Below are 22,465 nucleotides of genomic sequence, written 5' to 3' on the forward strand. Positions count from 1 at the left end.
CAGTACCTAACCATAAATTGGAATGAAAACAAGAAGGAAGTAATCAATTTATTTGGACTAGGAAAATGCTGTCTGTTCACTTTTATAATGTCAGGTTGTTGTCAAAATATTGATTAAACAACATGTAAGATAGCCAATAAATTACTCCAAACTTCTCTTGATTCCTGCGGGTCGATGCTGGGTTCGAGTTGGACTTGATTAGCGATTCAATAAGTCTCCTTTCCGTCCTAATTATTTAAGTACAAAAATTAGCAAGTCAAACCAAGGAGCAAAACAATGAGTTATATCTACTCTCGTTTGATGGACAGAGGTGTAAAGCATCATAGCACTCCATGGGAACACGCCACTATATATGCGAGAAAACCTTTAACTGAATAAGGTATAAATCCGTCTTTGTTTATATATTTATTCAACTATATTCTACAGTGTGTTTTGTGAGCGTTGACATGTGGAAAAGGTGGCAGGTATGGACAATCTTGGCCAATTCCAAGTTCCAAATACCTTGTGGTTGATGAATACTAGAAGAGATCAACATAGTTGCTGGATTGGTTCCATTGGGGATCAGGGTTGACATGGACAATGAACTACTACTTGTTCGTTAACAAGAAAAGATCGAACTTGGATCTTGGCTTGAGGTGAGAAAATGTAAATAAAGATGTTACAACAACCCTCCAAACAAATGAGAGATGAAAAAGTTTCAACTCAAGGCAAAAATTGAAATTTTGTTTGCTAAGGAATCTCAAGAGAACGATATAGAAGATAGAACAACGAACCATCTTGATTAATCAAAAATCTACGGTTAAAGTTTAATTTGATGCTGCTTGTATAAGAAGAAAGATCATAGTTAAAGAGATGGAGTAGAATCAAATGTGGCTTAACAAATATAAGGACAAGATCAAACAAACCAGCTTTTCAGTTACTCTAAAAGTTCAAACAGGGAAGGGAGATCCTCATAGTCCCCTCATGTACTAAACATTATTTTTTTTGTATATGCTTGCCATCCACACTAGGCCGAAGGGATTTTCTTTCAGAGAATGGCGTGTTCTCCATAAGAGATTAAATACTCGTTAGGAGATTTTTTGAGCTTGTTTTGGATTTTCTTCAGACTGTGGTACAAGCCATGCTTATTATATGTCATATTTTTATCTTTTGCTCATTTTTCTTTCCATGTTTTGAGTAGAATCATATTAGATCTCGAGATTTCTTCTGCAACTCGAAGATCCATCAAAGCTAATCATGAGTCAGGGACAAACTGTGGAATGTTGGTTTGGTATAAGAACATGGTGCATTGGAGTCAGGCTAAGATTTAAACAATTGGAGATTCCAACCAATGAACAAGACAATAGGACATATGTATAGGAGATGTTGTCACAATGGTGTATACTAAGTTGAGGGTCAGACTAAGTTGAAATGTGCAAACTTGAATAAACCATGCATTTGGAGGAACCAGGCGGATGTTCCCCAACCGCTTGGCCAGATCCCTTTTTCTGATTTTTTTTGGTTGTACTCATTTACGTTTAGTATGAGGTGCCGTTGTACCAAAAAAAAATAATAATAAAAAAAAATAAACCATGCACAGGGGTGTTGAACAGGATGGCCATGGCATGCACACATCTCGGATTGTGGAACAAATGTGTGATGGTTGTATAAACAATAGAATCCTGTTTGAGTTGAACATGTCTGGTTTCCTGTAAACTTGGAAGATAATTGGGACGTGTTTTCATGTTAAATTGGCCTCTGGAACAATATTTTGTAAGTAGCATTGGCGCAGCACATGAAACCATAGTAAGGGAAAACCAAACAAATGGATGCTTTGAAAAATATATGATGACGTTGAGTGGGGTTGGTTTTATTGGACTTGCTTCATTTCTATCGACTTGTTCCAAGTTTTTTGCTCTGTAAACAGCGTCCAAAGCAAGATTAATAACTGCAGGATTGACTTTATATGAGGATATTTTTTGTTTCCTTTTCCTTTTGTGGTGACAGTGAATTCTACAAAATTGGTTGTTTATATAGGATAGAGTTTCGAGATATATATTGATTCTCTAGATCATGTTTTTGGAACTTTCATTACTCACTATGATGTTTCAAAGAGGACCCCTTTTTTTCTTTTCCTTGCTATGTTCAGAAGGATGAAATAAGATATTCATCTAGCTTCATTTCAAAAGATGGTAAAAAGAAAGCAAGGTTCCCATGAGGATTAATGTAGGAGGACCAAAAGAAGGCATGGACGAGCTACCTAGTGATTAAGTTCCGTAGAGAAGGAATAAACCAACCATACATAGAGAAAGGCAAAAGCAGACATTAACAAGGTATAATACAAGAGGTTGGGAATTAAACTGAGTTTAGATCCTCTCCAGTTAATTGGAATGGAACAGTCTAGTTGCCAAGCACAAGCTATTTGTTCATTACAAGTCGGCATGCGATTGAGCGGGGTGTTAAGCTAGCTGCAAGGTGCATGCTTCACATGATCGATGCTCTCCTCTCGCTCTAACGCTCGTTATTGGTCTTATTCTTATTGTGCGCATTGTGAGCCATACGAGAGTGAGTCGAAAGGCTTCTGTTTCCGTTCTTGGTTTGGTTCGGGCCCCTCTCGATCTTTTTCGTATAAGGGAAGGGGGAAGGAGTCTAAATCCATGGACATTAATGAACCATCATTGATGGACGTTGCACATGACACGATCAATTCGACTCGACGGTCCGGCGCTAATAGAAGTCGCTTACTCTCCGTCTAGCATCCAACGCAAAGCGACCTTTCATTCCCTTGTTTCGTCGTGGCACACCCTCTCCACAAGCACCCCCCGGCGAAGGGGAGACCAGAAAACACCTTTCGTTTTCCCCCCTTCAGCGGCCCTTGCCTTCGCGCCACGGAATGAATCGAGGAACTGAGGACGTTTTCAATACCGACAGCAGCTCCGGCTGAAGCAATTGTAGCAGCTCCAGTACCTATTGATTTTGCACCTTCTAACATCTCGAGACGATAATTTGTTCATATGTTAGCTAAAGCTTCCTTTTCACTATTCATCTGTCTATGACATCCTAAAAGAGATGGACTTGACTTACTTAAGATGAGCATTTTCATTTTCCTTCTTGTTTATCAATCTCCAATCAAGACAAACCGGGCACTACGGTGAGACGTGAAAACATCCGATCCCATTTTTCGTCAAACAATCATGATTGGCAAGCCCCGAAGAAGGGCTCTTGAATCGGTTTCGGTTCAAAGTCGAACAACACAAATTTCTTTTGATTTTCATATTATTTGCTGGTCATTCTACAATACATGAAAGACAGGTGATCTAAAATTGGATCGCTCCATTTTAATATGAAAATAATCATGATATCATTGGTCATAGTGACCAATTAACGATATTTTCTCTCTCATATTTGAAAGTGAATTTTCTTCTTTTCCAAGGCCTATCTAGTTGAAAAATGAACTTTGACTAAAATGCACATTTTTATGTATTGGATGATGATGAACAACATAGTGTCTTTTTCCATAATTCTTAATTAATGTAATGTAAAGGTGCCACCTTTTACTTCTTGAATATCCAGAAAGTCTTATTTCTCAAATTGGACTATGTAGCTAGGCCTACAATTATTCCCATTAAAAAACTTATCCATTGAGCCTTTTTTTCGTTGAGGAAGTTCATGGAGAGCTGATTTTCTTTCATGCTATAATATACGCCAATCTGTGAGGATGCAATAACTATAGATTCTATATCCTTATTATGCGTAAATCTACATTCTTGTCTCCTTACTATGCATAAATCTATCTTCTTGCTAGAACTACAGATCTCTAGATTGAGTTTTAGGATTATATATAACATGTTCTTCTTACATGTTTATGAACAAATCAACACTTTGACACTGTCAACTTACCTTGTGCTTCTTACATAAATTAAATTTAAACTAAACTAGAGAAGAATAGGAGCTATAGCAATAAATCTGGTGTCATGGAAGGAACTCCTATCCTCATTCTATACTCCTTTCGCTAAAGAACCATTAATGCATCCATGTGGTGGACAAAAATATGTTAAGGGCTTGTTTGGTATTGTTGTTGCTTTTATGCTTTTGTTTTTCTAAAAGTTAATGAAAAACATCATCGAGATAGATATTGGAGATAGTATTTGCATAGAGCTTTTGTTATTCCTTCCTTTTTATTTTCAAATTTTTATGTTGAAAGCAATACATCTTTGTTGCCATAATTAAGCTCTTATGGTTTAACAAACAACTTAAACAACAAAAATATTTTTAATAAATAGGAGTGAGTAAATTATTTAGTTGAAATTAGAGTAAGGGCACGATTTGAATCCAATATCACTATTAGTAAATACCCAATGAGTTCACCAACCAAAAATGAGTTACTCAAAGGGATCTAAATGATTGTAAAATGAAGATACCATTTATCATATGATTTGGATATTCAACCAGTTCCATTATCAATATTAAAGGGTAATGCTAATCTATTATCTCAAATATCTTCTTTTTTTAATAGAATATTTGTATATATATTCTTGTAAGTACGGCTTATTAAATATTTATCCTCCAAAATCATTTTTTGCATCCTGTTAGATGTTTGACTAGTGGTGCTAACAAGTAACTCTTCAAATATAAGATGATAGTATTACCCATCTGCATTAATACTCCTGAGAAATTCAATATTTAACTTATACTGTATAGAACTATATTTTGCACAAATTATTAGGGATACTAATGCAAAGGATAAAAGATAATTTTATGCTACAATTAATCAAAAGTCGAACAAAAAGAACATGGTTGCAAAAGTAAAACAATATAAGGGTGTATATGAAACAAGTTACATATGTGTCTATATCCTTGCCAATATAGCTTGTTGCAAATACAGGCTTTAAAAGTTTTTTACTTTTGCAGCAATATCAGTACTTCTGCAAGATTTTTTCGTTACAGACGTTCACAAATGACTATTTTAAGCATCAATTTCTTACACGTTGCATTAATATCCCCAAGAATTTATGAAAAATATAGCTCTTTACAGTATAAATTGAATATTAAATTTTTCAGAAGTTCTAATATAAAAAGATGATAGAATATGAATATATTTTATTATACATACAAACATGGTTATATGCAAGAATGCCTTTTTCTCTTGTTGCTTGTTTTTTGTCATCACATTAATCTTTTCTTCCATGGATGACGTCGAATCCTGGATAATTAATCGCATGGAGCCACGAAAGGGAAAACTCCTGAGACGGATGATGAAATAGCACTAAAGGAACTTTTCTAGCTGAGATTTCTTCATCAACGTAAAATGAAACAGGTTGGCTTCTTTTTTTTCAGATTTAAACGCACACAAACACCACAATCACACCAGTGTTTTATGCGAGTATGTTTACAAAGAAAATGGTTTTGTACCATGGATCATCGCCGGAACAGGTGCTCCTCCCCATCCTGATCGACGTGCCGGATCCACCGGCTCCGGCTGCCGTCCAAGCTCGGCCCCTTCCCCACTCCAACGTAAAGCACCTCCACTCCCCACTCTATCGGCAAAAGAGCCGACCTCACCACCCTCATCCCCGCCCCCTTCACCACCGCCGCAGCGCTGCCCCGCCACCTCCCGGCGCTCCTGCACACAACCACCATCCCTCCCGGCCCCGCCCTCGCCGCTCTAAGCACCTTCGCCGCATCCCTCCGCCGCCAGTCCACCACCACGAAATCCACCCCCTCCAGCTCCCTCATCACCTCCTCCGCCTCCCCCGCCATCACCGGCGTCGCCGCCACCGCGGACTCCAGCCCAGCCCTTCGCATCACCTCCCTGTACTCCATCAGCGACTGCCCTTCCGGGACGACGCATATGTGGCGGCCTCCTGTGTAACGTGCAGCCGCTTGGAGTCCGACGCTGGTGGCCGCGCAATCGCCGCAGGTCCCGGCGTCGACGATGAGCTGGGCTTTCCATCCGCCAGCCATGGCAGAGACCATCTCGGCCACTTCGGTCTCGCCAACTTCTTGCTCGGCGAGTGCCTTCACGGCGTCGATGTAGGCCCTGGCGGCTGTCTCCGGGCACCAAACCAGCTTCATCACTTTCTTTCTGCTTCCCTAAAATTCTCTAGTTTGCTCTACCCCTTCACATGAGAATTTAAATGAATAAGAGATAGATTCTCCCTTATCTATATGCATATTTATTTCAGGATGGAACTTGAGAGCGTTGACATTTGGAGAACGAGGTGGCACATACGGACAATTTGGCTACGTTCATGTCCTTTTTTTAATAAGTCAAAGACCTTGTGGTTGGAGAGTTTAAATATTTGATAAGATGAGAAAGATTGACTTTGATCATTGCGTGAGGAGGTGGATACTGGAGGTCATCCGTACAAAAGCAGCAAAATATGACTTGATTACTGTACAACGAAAAGGATCGGAGCCGTACGTACTTACTATTCCAAGGGATGCGCCGTTGTTTGACAGGCCGCATTGCAAGAATGGAGCAAAAGGACAGAGTGGACATTGTCACAGATGACGTGGGTCCGCCACCTTGGATGGGTATCGATCGGACAAAACAAGTTTTTGAAAATTTTATTTGCTACAGTGATCGAATGGAATCATAATCAGCCTATAACAGATGGCAGACATCTACTACAACAAAATATCCGTATCTATGATCAGTCTAAAATGGATGGCGAACATCTAGAATATCGGTATGCTGAAAAATTGTATTGCCTTTCAAATTGCTCAAATGTATTGAAAGACTAATAGAGCAGCGAAGTGAATTACCTCATATGTAGCTCAACACTTCGATAGCTTTCTTTGAAATTGCTATAAAACTTCTCTCTCTCTCTCTTACGTCATTTTTTTTTATTTTTTTAGATATATTTATATAATTTTTATTACCTTTCAAACACTTATATGTATTGGAAGACTAGCAGAGCAGCGAAGTGGATTACCTCATATGTAGCTCAACACTCCGATAGCTTTCTTTGAAATTGCTATAAAACTTCTCTTTCTCTTACGTCATTTTTTTTAAGATATATTTATATAAATTTTATTGCCTTTCAAAGCACTCATATGTATTGGAAGACTAACAAAGTAGCGAAGTGGATTATCTTATATGTAGCCCAACACTCTCGATAGCTTTCTTTGAAATAGCTATAAAACTTCTCTTTCTCTTACGTCATTTTTTTAATTTTCTAAATATATTATATAAATTGTGTTGTCTTTCAAATCGCTGATATGAATTGAAAGACTGACAAAATAGCGAACTGGATTACCTCACATGTAGCCCAACACTTCAATAGTTTTTTTTTTGAAATAGCTATAAAAACTTCTTCTTCTCTTACGGCATTTTTTTATAATTTTTTAGATATATTTAGATTAGAATGATAAGATTTATCTGAATTATATAAAAAAATTTCTACCGTATGTCCCATGCGTCATCAATGCCTGTGCGAATCCATGACCTTTTGCTGCAAGGCGTTCTTCGGGAAGGTTGAAACGGTCCGTACCATCGTGTCACACGTTGAGGACTGATTCAAATACTTCAAAGTTTTCACATAAAATAATAGAATCATTCAGATAAGCATCGTTTGCCGGTTTAACAAATGAAACGGCTATCCAAAATGGCATGATTGCAATCCTATTGAAGTGTGCTGTTGGATTCCCAAAAAAGAGAACTATCAAACCAATAAAACCCGTTAAACCAGCCAGCCACACCCTCGGTTTTTGCATTTTATCCATATTCAAATGTGTGAATGGGAATAAGAAAGGGAAAGGTAGGTTAAAAGCTTTAGGCATGGAGTCAAAACTGTACTCTTAAGTTGTTTCTTAAAGTATGACATGTCTACCAACTGTGTAACAAAGAGATCGATCTTATCTTTTTTGAAGAGACGGAGAGAGAGAGAGAGAGAGAGAGAGAGAGAGAGGAGCAAAGACCCTAAGATCAAAAGCTCTTTGTACAATATACTTGTACTAATAAGATAAAAGAACATGTTATAGCAACCCTGCATTGAGGGTTGCTGTGCTTAAGTAGGAAAGAGATGGTTTCTAAGTTGGGATACTTAAATTGACAATGCAATATATCGATGCATGTAAGTTTTGAAATAATTAGAGAAAGAATAAGAATGTCAGCTTCTCTCCCTACTAATGTATAGAGCCCTCAATAAGATAGGCAAAGCTAGAATTTTGTAAGGGGGCATATTTGTTAATCAGAAGATAATAACTTTTATTGACAGCAATCTTAAATAAATTAAATTTTTAATTAAAATATTTTTGATTTTTTTTAACTAAACTACTGTTAAACTATAGATTCATCGCAAGTTATAGTTATTCTAAGTGGATCCTCATTCTTCGATATTGTTGCTATATTTTCTCCTAATCTCGATGTTGAAACCTAAAACTCTATAAGTTGTGGAATTAAGATTGTTAACTTTAGGTGTTGAAGCAGAGTGGAGAGCAAAAACAAGGCATCACACACACACACACACATACACACAAAAGCTGATGTATTCATAGCCCGACATTTTTGCATCATTTCGACGTTCAACAAAATCCCCAAAATGGAATGTTTCTATATTAAGAAATTTCTTTCTTTAATTTTCTAGACCAAGTAAATGTAAATCACCTTATGATTTAAAGGGTGTGTTGAAATTGATTTTATTATTCTATTTTTCAGATTTTGGGCTGAGTTCGAAGTTTTACTATTTTTGGTAAATTTTGTAAGGCACGCTATATAAGGTAGCATAAGATTGGCATCGAGGTCAAATTTGAATTTGATTAATAAAATCATTGTTGAATAGTTTCTCCCACCCCTATTGCTTTTGTTCTTGTGCTTCTCCTTTCTCTTCAACTTGCAAAGTGACTCATGTTGGAGGACTTGAAACAAGCTTCGAAGTTACCCAGTGGAAGACTAAGGTGTCATTTGGCATCACTTTCATTTTTAATTTTTATTATTGGAAAAGTAAAAATTAGACTCTATTTTTATTATTGAAATTTAAAAAAATATAAATATTGATCCAGGAGCATGAGCCCAAGCATAGGGCATACGTGGAGATTGATTCCTCTTTGTGGTTATGCACCGAATTACATTAGGATCCAAGAGTTTCAACACTAGAACACATTGGATCCAAAATTTTCAGCAATCATGATGCAGCATATGCATGAGTCAAGCTACAACGAGTCCATGAGTCGTGTAAAAGAGTCCTAGCTAATTTGGACTCTTAGTTATGTATCAATTAAAGAATCCGAGTTGATTAGGAGTCTTAAGTTAAGGAGTTTGGGTCCAATATTAGGCGTGTCCAATGCTAAATTGAGTCCAAAATTTTTAGCCCAAACTAGGAAGAATCTTCTAAAGTCTGAATTAGATGGAATTAAGGAGAACGTGAAGGGCTTCTTTGTGGTGTGCGTGAGGACCTTCTTATGGGCATGCGCAATCTGAAAATTCCAACGTGAATGGGATTCATTCCATGCGTCATGAAGAAGTCCAAGTGAAGCAGGAGTCTAGTTTAAATTATGGTTGAATTTGTTAATGTATGGAAGAGTCCAAGATTAGTAGGAGTCTTAATCTAGGTTCAATTAGGTTGGATCTGATCCATTGGTGATACGAGGAAATCACTAGAGACGAGTATCTATTCCATGGGTCAGGGCAGAAAGGAGAGGGAATATTAGGTGGCTCAATAGATATCAAGGATGACCAATCTAGTGGAGTCCAACAAGGGCTAGCATGGAGGCTAGCACACTTCCCAGTGGCCAAGGGCCAGAACCCTTTTATTAAGTTCAATGCAGGTTGCAGGGGAAGCAATCTCTATGGTCATCTATAGGGAGAAAAAAAGAAAAAGGGGAGAGAAAATTCTTGAGAATGGGAAGAAGAAAAATAAAAAGAGGAAGAGGAAGAAGAAGAAGTGAGATGAAGTGAAGTGCCTGTTGTAGGGATATTGGCTCAGCCGTGGGCGGCAATGGGTCAGTCACAAAGTGGCCAAGAGGGAGAAGAGAGAGAGTGGGAGAAGAAGAAGAAAAATAGGAGTGGTTGTCCCCTGTGGAAGCAAAGAAGGGAAGGAGGGCTTCATCCCTTCTTAGAGCATAGAGGCCCACCTGCCCTCAACGCTTGACGGGTGGTGGTGAGGGTGATCCATGGCAATATTAGTGGTTCGCAGATGGAGAATAATGGTGAGCAGTGACAAGAGGTGAATGATTGGAACAAGGCAATGAAACAAGTGGTTCAACCAAATACAGTATCTGAAAGCTTGCCATTGGGCCGAGACTTAGCTTGCTGGGTGGTGGTTGGGCTCCACTGCAGGCTTAAGGACATGAAGCTGGATGGAGATCTGGCTAGAAGAGATGATGGTTCCAGCCTTGAAATAGGGGATGTATGAAGTTTTCCAATTCCAACTATAATTGCAAGCGACCCCAATGGTCAATCAGTCATTCTATACCAACCTTGCGAACTCCGTACCAGTAATGGTTGTCTGGTTGTGGCCTTTTCTCCTCGCTAAAGCTCGAGCATCGGTTCGCGATCACGATCCTCTTAGCCTTTTTTTTTGTGAATTTGGACCGTATGAGAGTCAGGTCGGTCAATGAACCACATCCTTAGGATGTTGGTCAAAAAAGTTCATCTCCTCTTCTAAGAATGGTGGATTTCTACTCATTAAGATTTTCTGGTCCTCTTTCCTGTAGAAATAATATCCTTTCGTTTCTTCAAAGTGTCCCACGAAGTAATATAAGTTTCCCTATGCTTCCAACTTGTTAGGACTCAATTTCTTTACATATGTAGGAAAACTACAAACTCTTAAGTGTGCCATTTGTCTAGCTTGGGTTCTTCCCACCCGACGTCTCATATGAAGCTTTTTTGACTTAGTTAAAATATAGTTTAATACATTTTGCACTTTGAAGTGTATATCCCTAAAGAAACAAGGCAGTCTAGCATGACTCATCATGGACCTGACATATCCATCAAGGTCCTATTATGTCTCTCAACTGCCCAATTTTGTTGAGGAAATACAGGCCAGTCCACCAAGAAGCAATCAAATTATCTCTCAAATACATTCCTCGATCTGAATGTAGAGCCTTTGTTTGCATGCCAAGACTCTCTTCCACTGTGCTTGCGTACTTGTTGATTTTCTCAAAGGATTCAGACTTGCAGCACATGAGGTAGATCTTACTACCATGCTTGGTGGTCCATGTACATCGGAATGAACCTGCTCCAATGGTTCTTTAGCATGCTCTTCTTTATTTGGATGATCAAACATTATCATCTTGCCCTTATGGCATAACCTACACATTGACCAGTGTTGAGCATTTAAGAAGCTCAATTGTCCATTCTGAATCAACTTTTAGAGCCTGATAAAACTGATATGATCTAGCCTAGCATCCCATAGATAAGTGGAATCGAATGGACTGTCCTTCCACTTCTAAGACTGCACCGTCAGTCATATGCACATCACTGTAGCCTACTAATGAAGGCATATTTAGGATATATAACCCATCATGTAACCTCCTAGCAGCCATAATAGACTTATCAAGTTTAGTAAGATTTTTAGCAAATACAAGATTGTATCCATTTTCAACAAGTCTGCCTATAGATATTATATTTCTACAAATATGTGGTGCATGCAAAGTATCTTTCAAGAGTAATCTATGATCATAGAGATTCAATACTATATCTCCTATGGCTAGCATCGAAACCTTCACATAAGATTAAGGCTGCAAATGGGTAGGGTTGACCCAGCCCGTGACCCGATTCGACTCTCTTAGAGCAACCCGATCTGTTTTAGAGGACCTGTAGGGCCGAGTCGGGTCCTAAAATTAGACCGATTCGATTTTGGATTTACTGAATTCAGACCCAACTTGACCCGAGTGACCCATATAAAGTATTAAAATATTACAATAAAATATAAATAAATAAGCCAAAAATCTGCTCTTCACTCTGTGCTAGTTTCAACACATATAATTAAATGCCCATTTGACTTTGTGAGATAGAAGCCACAGATGAGCATTTATGGTTATGGGTAGAGAGAGACCATAGCCAGACCTCCTAAAGATAGCTAGTGCGGCGTGTCAGTGAGATCTTTTCTGCTACGGCTATGGAACAAAAAAAAAATGAATTGATTAGGGGGAGGGGAGTGGGAGAGAGAAGCCGAATAGACGTGAGAGAACAAAAAAAAGATGTCACCATGTCATGGCACTACGATTTAATTTTTTCTTTCCAAGTTTCGGTGGGAGGGAGAAGCTCTGCCACCTGTTTCACCAGCTCCCGAGCCTTGGTCTCCCCTCTGGCCCCGACGATGTCGTGCTGGCCGCCATCCTCCTGTTGGCTCACGACGTGCCAACTTGTCAAGAATGGAGCGCAGGAGGTCGAGGAGCTCAATGTGGCGGATAGGGCGGAGGAGGTCGACGGGTCAAGGGGCTGAGGACGTCGATGGTCCGGGGGCCGATGAGTTCAGACATGGAGAGGCGCTTGACAAAGTGCCAATAGGGACTGTAGGAGACAAAGGCGAAGACGACGGCATCATAGGCGAAGTGGTGGGCGGTGGCGGTCTGGGGGTGGTTGAAGATGGCGGTGTCATGGGTCTTAAAAGCTCGCGGGTGACGTCCGGAGAGGAGGTGATGACGCAGAGGGTGGAGCCAAGGCGGAGGCTGAAGAGGGGGTCATGGTGGGTGGCGAGGTGGTAGAGTGGTGGATGCGGCGGGGGGGGGGGCACGGAGGAGTTGCAGGTAGCCGATGACAGGAAGGGATAGTGACCTGGCGGCGGCGGCCGGATTGCGCTTTGGAGAGGGTGGCAAGAAAAAGGACTGAGGTGAGGGATATTGCTAATTTTAGTTGAACAAGCTTTAATGAATTGAGTGATGCACCGGACCCGAACAAGCGGACCTGAATTTTTTGGGTTGGAAACGGATATACATGGACCCGACCCAACCCGATTGACTTGTTGGGTCTGCCGTGGATCCGACCCAACCTAATCCGATTTTTTATTAGGTCGGATCTAGGTCCAAAATTAGGACCCGACCAAAAAACTGGGTCGGGTCGAAGTTAGTCAGGTCCGATCCGATCCATTTGCAACCCTACATAAGATCCCATCCTAATTTGGAGCTCACTGTCTTCCAAATACTTGATCCTCTGGAATCCTTGCAAAGAATTGTAGACATATATCATGGACGTAGAGTCCACAATCTAGGCATTAGGAGGTTTATTCAAAATATTTACCTCAACTAATATATATAAATCACACATACAAGGTGATGCCCATCTGTAATTTGTCAAGCTGTCATCATGACTAACACTAGCCATACTTGGCCCTCCATCTTGGCACTCTGTGTTGCTACTCCAATTCAAAAAATTCAAAGTCTATCAAAGATTATCTTTTCATCAGCTATTGCTGCCCTCTTGGAGAAGAGAATTGGATCATTTTTCTATTCTTTTCTCTCCCAATCAATCCTTTCTCTTAGCTTTAGTTTATGTTTCCCTAAGCTTTAGCTATCTCCTTCTCCACATCTTCTACCTCAATTCTCTTAAATCTAGGTCTTCCTAACCCAAGGATCAACCTCTATCTGAGATCCAAACAATCCTAAAGTAAGAAAAAGTTCAAGCTAGGAAAGATCCGCAAGGAATCTTCTCCAAAAGAAGATTTCTCGAATTTGCATCGGTCTACCCTGGAAAAGCTTCTTTATCCCCTTCTTGCTTTGTTTTTGTTTTAATTCATAGGATGATGTTGCTAATTGTGTAACTTGATTGAAATTAATGAAAATCTCTGCTCCTTGATGATATATTGGCTTGTTCTCTTGCTCTTTTGCTTAATTTTAGCTTAATTCTAATATGCTCCCTTATTAGCTTGTAGACCCTTGTTTTTTTTTTTTTTTGAGCATTTAAATGGATGGATAGGGCCCAAGATCCCTTGATCTTACCCTGTAAAAAGCCTTTTCCATTATCAAAGCCCCAATCCATAGCATCTTAAGGTGTTTGAGGGCTAGAACTCATAATTTTTAGACCCTATATCCACCTTGCACTTAACTAATAAATACATGATAGGTGACCTGGGCCTGTTTATGTAAAAAAATTTGGCCTTTCCAAAGCTCTTTTCTTGGAGGTGATCATAGTACCAAAAATACATTTGCAAGTAACCTAATTAAATAAAAAAACTTCACACTTAGGTATCATTACAGTTTTATTTTTTATTTTTATAAATAGAAAATATAAATTTTATTTTTCTTAAAGTCTTAATATATAGACATGTTTATTATAATCAACTATTTTTAAAAATAAATATGGTGATGTAGAGGAGATAGTGGAGGTGGTTAATGTGTCATACGGCAAGAGGTGGTAACAATGATAGCAATAATATGATGGAGGTGACGATGGCGGTGGCAAGGTACCAACAATATGGTGGAGGAAACGATGACATTAAGTGGCGGCGAGGCACCAACAATATTGTGGCAGCAGTAGTGGAGGCCGTGAAGGTGCGTAGAATACAATAAAGGTGACAGAATGATGGTATTAGTGGTGTGGCGTAGCAACAACAACGAGGATGGTAGTGATGATAGTAGTGGTGGTGATAGAGGCAATAAGTATTATAGTGGAGGCAACAATAATACTAGTGGTGCAGCAATAGAAGCAGAAGCAGCAAGAGTAGAGATAGCAGAGGCGAGAGTGATGACGGCAACAATAATGTAGTACATGGTGGAGATAGTGTTTGTTCCAATTTTTATAATTTTCTTTCTAAAAATAAACACAGTAGCACCAAGCATTCTTTTATTCTGGTTTCCATTATTTTGTATCTAAAAGTAAAATATGAAATAAAAAAGATGCCAAATAGTCCTTAAATTAGTGATATGTAAATATCAAAATAGTCACATGTGATCATGTTAGTTGCATGAGTTACATGGAAAAAAACAATGATTGCTAAATTATTTGAAAGATGCTTCTAGAATAAATTTAAAAGTAGAGTAGAGACAATAGAAACTCTCTAAATGATAGGTCAGATGCAAGTCTAAATGATAGGTCAGAAACAATAAAAACTCTCTAAAAATTCACTAAACAAATTTTACAATTGAAGTCTTGCTCAAGCTAAAACTAATCGCTTAATATAATTTCTGACCAAATCTATTTTTTGGTTTAAAATTTGTGATTGAAATTTTGTTTTGGTTAAGTTGATTAAAGTTAATTCTCAATTGAGGCAATATAAATCAACCAATCTAATCTTACTTAATTAAATATGTGTTTGGATTTAAATATTGGACATTAATTGGGTTTTACTTAATTTCTTAAATTAATTAATAGGTTGACTCAAGTCAAGGTTGAGTACTTTGTTAGTTGGGTTGCTTGGTTGATCTTAACTTGAATCAGTCCTAAATTATACCCATGTAGCAATGGAGCACAACCTTTCTCTGAATTTTGAGAGAGGGTATTTTCTCTCTCCTATCTATTTAGTATAAACAACGATAAAACATAGATTACTTTTACAACTCAAGTAGCATTGGTGCTAAAATAACCTAACTAATCTAATCTAGCCTGGCCCATTTATTTTAGGTTTATAATTTTGGATTGGACAAGGATTCCAATTAAGTTAATTAATGTTAGTTCTTTCTTGATGCAATATGACTCGGCCAACCTACTCTCTCCCAATCCATTATGTTGGATTTAAAAACTGAATTTTGAATGGGTTTAAATTTGCTTATTTTATTTTGTTAATGGGCTGAATCAACTTAAGGTTTGGTATCTTGTTAATTAGATTGGCTTGGTTAATTTTAACGTAAATGAAATCCTAGATTATATCTATCAAGAAAGAATCACAGGTTTGAGTTGAGTGAGGGAAGTTTCTCTCTTTTGAGAGATATTCCTTGTACCATTTGCCTCTTTCTCTAAATTGGTGGTGCTCCAACCGATGTCTCCATCATCTCCCTCTTGGATATCTTTCTTCAAAAATGAAAATTGAAAAACAATGGTATAACAAGCCAAGGTTCAAAATATCATCTCATTTATGGCACTTGTGAGTTGTAATTACAGACCTCAATATTTATTATGCGGTGGATGTAGAAACTCATCATGAAGCTTAATACAAATACTAATAAACCTAACTAGCAGATTTATGAGGATCAAAAGTATTGTTATGAAGTAGACTACTTAATAGACATTTTTGGCTTCATCCAAAGTTTCCTCCTACCATATCCATTGTATTGTTATGTAATTATTTAATAATTTTTTTATTTTTGATTGGAAAAGTTCAATCATTAAAGTATTCAATTTTCAATTAGTTTTTTATAAGTTTAGTCCAACATGGAAAATTTTAAAACAAGTTGAGATGCATTAACACTTCCTAATTAGCGAATTCTAGTTAAATAAGTCAATGTTTGGGCCACTCACCATGATGGGCTCCCTTGTGGAAGTATATCATTTTCTTTTAGGTCTTGTCTGCAAATTGCTATTGAATTGGGATAAAAATTCTGTAGGATTCGCGAATTTGGTTATCCATTTAAGCATGGCCCTATATCAACCAAACACTATCCAGCCCAAATCCTATGAGAAAATAGATCTTTTCTTCTTTCTGCAGTGCAAAAGCAAGGATCTAGGCTGGGTTTGGACATGCTGTTAGAAAATATAAGTTCAATGGGCCAATAGATCCGATTCCTATAAGATTTTCAGTCTGATCCTGTAGAAATATCTAAACATGCCATTAATGGTTTGATTTCTATCAGATTTATTATGAGCATTAACCAAGCTTAATCACAGTAGTAATTGGACTAGACACTGAAGAAGGCTTTATGGTAGAGTAGCATCATTAGCCCATAAGCAGTTTGTAAACCTCAGGCATTTATTGCAGCTTTTACTATCCAAGAAACTAGTTGTTAGATCTGTTACTAGACTAATCTCTATAAAAAGGCCATGGTCCAAGCACTCCAAACAATAAAGATCATAAAACTCCTTACTATAGCCATCCCTTACACTCTAATTCTTCTTCACCAACAATTTCATTATTTACGCTGCTACTTTTTTCTCATAGTGCATATAATTTCAAAATTTTGATTTTGGGTAATTGAAGAAGTTGACAAGGTAAGCCTTCAATATGCTCATGCTTGGTGAATCTTCAATATGCTCAGCTATATCTTGGGAGCATTAGAAATGTCTACACTGCATTGGAGTGGCAAGAGAACTTTTAGCACATTGCCTAGCATCCTTTAATCGTGGTTCCCCTGTATTCCAATTTTCATAGTTGTAAATTATGTTTGAAGACTATTTCATCAAGTTTTTAAATTGTATATATTATGTTAGTCATAAAAATTTCTAATTTATTTGATTTATTCTTTAATTACTCCAACAATACTTTCTAATTATGTCGATATTTGTTGTCATCCATCAAATACAAACTTTTCTTCTGCTTCCACCCGATAGCTAAACTCGAAAACTGCTCGTCCCTTGGAAGCACTCCTTCATAACATCTAATCTAATCGAACATGTGATTTCATTGCTTTCTTATATCCTAGCTGGTCCTAATTACATTGAAGCCAACTCAGGTAGCTAGGATAGTCCTGTTCAAGAAGGATCATAACTTAGGTAGGGTGGTCACTTGCATGGATCCATATATTGGAGCTTGGTAGATAGCAATGATCATAGCACTAAACAAATTATTAGTCTTGAATTCTTACCAAAAGATTGAAAATATCGAGTCTTGAACTATAGAAGCCTCATACAGTTGTAGCACTCCATACGTCACTTCATCTAGAAGTCGTTGCCAAAAATATAATTAATTGTGAGGTTGCCATTTGGAATTCTCGTATGAACCAAAAGAATTTTCAGGATTTTTTGAAGATATGGATCTAGTTTGTATACCTAACAAAGTACATCACTTGGATGTGACACAAGAAGTATTTTTTTAAAAATTATGCACCAAAGTCCATCATCATCACATTAAACATGTAACATTTAAGAATGTAGTTAGACCAAGTATATGATAGAACTATAATACAAAATGAACTTGAGCTTGACTTCCATGATGCACTAAGTAGCAGGAATTTGCCCATCTTAGTGGTAGAAATTCCTAGACCTGGATAATTAATTATAATGCAGGTGGGTCTCCTCCCCCCGTTTGTTCTCTCTCAAAAAAAAGGTGATTAAGTAGTGGTGAGCCTGAAGTAGCTTGGATAACAGCTTAGGAGAAAAAAATCATTTTCTCTGGCAGATAAGATTTAATTACGACCTCCCCAGTCTTTAACTACCAAAAAAAAATCACCACAACAAGATGTATTTTGTCTCCTACCTTAGGTCTTGTTCCAACGACTTAGGTTAGTAAATGCTTCTAATGATGGTGCCCATTGAAGGGTCCCAGCGTTCCCTGGTATTTGGATATTTATGAATCAGGTCTTGCCCTTGGTGGGTCCCCAATCTTCTCATGCATGGGGTTCAAATAATAAATCCTTCCTCAATGATGGCTTCCTATCCCGTCCTCCCATGAATGGGCTGATGAAACAAATGCCCAACAGCTCGTGTGGGGTCTGAATGATAAGTTGATTAATTGTGACCAGATTAATATCAAAAGCTCTCTCTTCTTCTTCCCCAGCTTCTCTCTTTCTCTTTTTAATCTGTGCCTAGTCAACAACCTGAACTATGCTTTCGTAGGAAATAATAATGTTTCGTTGAGACACGATATACATAGCATAAAGTTTGGTGTAATTGGCTATCTAGATGATAATGCCCAATTGATCGAATCAGTCAGTACAGCATAATTCGATTCATCTAATTAAAAAACATATATCCAATAAAAAAAAGGTAATAGATCAAAGATTATTAATTATTGATCCAATGGTAGATGACAACAGTTGGGTATAGGACGGACATGGTCGACTAAGTAACAGGGTCCGACAATCTGGGGTGGTCTGCTCTGGCCAATCAAGCCAGTCGACTCATAAAATAAGAATCTTTCCCAAAACAGGGGAGACCCGTTCTCTCTCTCTCTTCTTCTTAGATCAGGGTGGTGTGGGGGTGGCACGGCCAAGGCAGCCGGCTCCGATGGTGGCAGCCTAGGGCGATCTCTCTGTCAAGGCATCGCCGGCGATGGTGGTCGGCCAGTGCAAGGAAGAAGAGAGGAAGGGATCAAGAAGAAACATAATTAATGTCGGCCTAGATCATGGCTAATTCCATAGATAAATGGCCACACTTTTTTCGGGTACTAAACGGCGGCAAAACCCGACGAAACCCAACGACGAAACCTGAAAGAAAGTACAGCTGCAACTGGGCAACTGGGGAATCTTTTTTCCGATCGATTTTCGGCCAATTTTTCGGTCGACGACAGTGATTTCAGCTCGAGGGAAGAAGGGCAAGGAAAGAGAAAGAAGGCCAGGGTGATACCTCGGCTCGAGAGGCATCCGGTGGTCCCAAGTTTCAGTGAACACAATAATGGGTTAACTGCGAGCCCAACGGAAAGAAGAGGAAGAACGAGAAAGAAAAAAGAGAGATTGCTTGAGGTGGAGGCTTTGGAGGAAGAGCTCTCTCTCTCTCTATCTCTCTAGAGGAACCCTAAGGTTCTGACAGCTCTAGGACTCCGACTCCTAGTTAGAAACACTGGAGGAGAAGAAGACTCCAACCGGAGTCTCTTCTCCCCCGCCTCATGCCACAAGGCACGGTTTGGCTTGGGCTAGCCTTTTTCGGGCCGTTCCACAAGCCCACAGGTTGAGTTGGGTTGCTACAGCTATAAGCAGAGGTCAGAAGTTATAATACTGCAAATTATATTGAGGGTTATACTTGCTTTAGTTTCTATACTTTTTAAAAGAACTTCCCTTCCTAAGTGTGCCTAACAAACACAAAGCATGATTGCCAATGCATTCTTAGTTTGGGAAACGTGTAACAAATAAGTTTTTTTTTTAGATGGATATATGGGCAAAACTGACGTACCTTATATATATACATATATTGAATTTATATAGATTTTGTGTTTTTATAAGACAGTGTCTGAATAATTATTTGTGATGACTTAGACATGTCTAGACAAGAAAAGCCTAAATAAGTCATTCCCACCAATACTTCAACGGATGGCTATGAGATCGATGTACATGGCATTAGGGTTTGGTTGCTTCAGAAAAGGTTCAGATTGGCCTCCATAAGTTTCAGATTGCCGGAAGGTTACCAACACTTTACCATGGTATCCATAGCATAAAGTTTGGTGTAATTGGCCCCATGGAACTTCTAAGTATCTAGGTTTCTGTAATCTGGAATGCGAGCCATCATGCCAGATCTGGTCGGCGTTTGAATAAAAGAGAAGCAGTAGTGCCCCAGAAATATACGTCCACTGGTTTCAGAAAACGTGGGCGGCAAACTGCTAGTGACACGACGAAGGTCATGACTTCATCTTTTAGCTTAAGCTTCTGGTTCTCCCGTGGCACCAACTAATCTATATCGACTCATGTGGCAGATTTTTTGCCACCTAAACAAAATAATAAGAATGTAATGCCCATAAGTTATTAACCTTACTCCTTTAAACATAATAAAAAAATGTCGTCGTCTGTTTTATCCGTTGGAAGTATATCCAAATACATGGCAAAGTGATCAGGTAGAATAGAAGATAAGAATGATAGTCTTGATGTCAATCCTATCAAACAATCTTACGTGAGATACAATTAACGTATCATGATCTTAATGTTCTTTCTCACGGTGGAAATTACGAATATATAATATTTATTTAATACTAAAATTCTAAAGTATCACAAGGAAAACATAGTCGAACAAGAAAAAAATGGAAAGAATAAGTAATCATACTATACGGTATGAGAGACGTATAAGCATCACAAATAAGACTATTTTTTCTAATTTTCTCAAAGATTGTTGAAGTGCCTGGCTTGGCTTCAAAGGTGGTCTCCCTTGGATATATATCCAAGATGGTGACATGAACCAAAGCTATTGAGGTAGACCATATGATGGTTCGGTTAACTGCACCTAGAGCAAGACTAAAGGCCTACTGATTTCTAATGCAAATTGCCCAGAAAGGCACGCTTCAAGTCATAGTCATCATTATGTTGTTGGCCTAGTGGGAGGGTTACCCACCAAGCAAAGAACCAGCTCACCTCCAACCTTAATAATAAATATATGCAATGATAGTTACAACACTGGGTTTATTAGCAAGTTGATATAACTGTTATTATAAAAAATACATGATGACATATGACTATAATAAACATCAGTAGGTTATTTGACATTCAAAATTCTTATTAATTATATCTATCTTATGTTTTTTTTTTTTTATTACTAGCTAATTGAGTGCTCTACAAGGTACATGCTTTGAGGAGAAGATTCCTCAAGAAAGTCAATAGTAACAAGAGACAAAAAGACTCAGCTTGTAGAACTTTTTGCATTGGGGTAGAGATATTGGTGGCCTGTGCTCCTAAAGAAATAGGTCATTTTCGGTACTACAAAACGAAGAAATGACTTTCCCTGGAAATGGCTGATGTGGCGTTGCTACCGGAATAATTAGGCCATGAAAGTTATTAGGTAAAGAAGTCGACTTGTTGGAGAATCCATCCACTTTGCTGGGCATGGAGCCTTTTCAAAGCATGAGCAAACCCATGGCTAAAAGGCAATTGATACAACACATACCTAAGTAAACCAAATAGCCTTTCACACTGCTTCATCAGATAAAAAAGGGGCAAACATAATAATAATAATAAAAAAAAAAAACTCAAGAAACTCCATTAACAATATCATTCAAGCAAAATTAAGAAGAAAGCCTACAGTAATATTGAAATGGTACTATATTTAGAGTTTTGAAGTGGAAGATTTAGATCACTCAGTCATCGATGTTTATATACAGATTAGATATCTAAACAGTGCCACTTCTGAAATGGGACTTCTTTGTGGGCGTAGCATCCTTTGGATATATTCTTGCCATGAATGAATTCATCAACTTGAAAGAATTGTTGTTGATATCTATATGCCAAGGGTATGTGTTGCATAGAACTAAGACATTTTAGACTACTTTAAGTTATATAAAGTAAAGGCCTTTTAAAAACGATCTATATCATTATTAAACACACGTGGAAATAATAAGCTTATGTATTTATTCTCTCAAAACATTCTTACAACTCTAGACTTAATTCATATAAGCAAGGGAGGCAAACTCCTAAATAAAGAGGAGGAAATAGATGAGGATTTAGCTTAACACACAAACAAACACTCTAATATATGTTTATAAGAGGCATTTCCAAATGCAACAACTTGGAATGTTGGAAAAGGGCTGCCTTCTAATCACGCCGTTCTGTGATTGGTGCAATTAGCTGTAATTGGATATGATGCTCACTAATATGTTGCCCCATTTGCTGTGGTGGGACCCATCCAAGTTGAGACTGGAGAGGATTCAAATGTTGAATGTTTAACCATGGGGCCACAGCACTCTAATATTATCCTTACATCAAGGCTTGTACCCCTTCCACTTCCTGCACCTTTTTGAGTTTGCTTAAACTCAAAGCTATTCTTATACGTCAATTCCTTATTCTCTCAATTTCGGTCCCTGAAGATGAGAGAATCTGA

At 38.2% G+C, this 22,465-nt stretch overlaps 1 protein-coding gene across 1 annotated transcript; it reads right to left on the reverse strand.

The window, feature by feature from the left end:
* Positions 1–5,397: 5,397 nt before the first annotated feature.
* LOC103713408 lies at positions 5,398–6,054 on the reverse strand. Its single transcript, XM_008800324.1, has one exon. It carries the CDS (start codon positions 6,052–6,054, stop codon positions 5,398–5,400), a length of 657 nt encoding a protein of 218 aa, XP_008798546.1.
* Positions 6,055–22,465: the final 16,411 nt, after the last annotated feature.

The sequence above is a fragment of the Phoenix dactylifera genome, unplaced genomic scaffold, assembly GCF_009389715.1.
Source record: "Phoenix dactylifera cultivar Barhee BC4 unplaced genomic scaffold, palm_55x_up_171113_PBpolish2nd_filt_p 000097F, whole genome shotgun sequence".
In the NCBI taxonomy this organism is placed as follows: Eukaryota; Viridiplantae; Streptophyta; class Magnoliopsida; order Arecales; family Arecaceae; genus Phoenix; species Phoenix dactylifera.

Excerpts from the sequence above, each read along its gene's own strand:
- LOC103713408 (XM_008800324.1), bottom strand. The coding sequence starts at position 6,054 with ATGAAGCTGGTTTGGTGCCCGGAGACAGCCGCCAGGGCCTACATCGAC.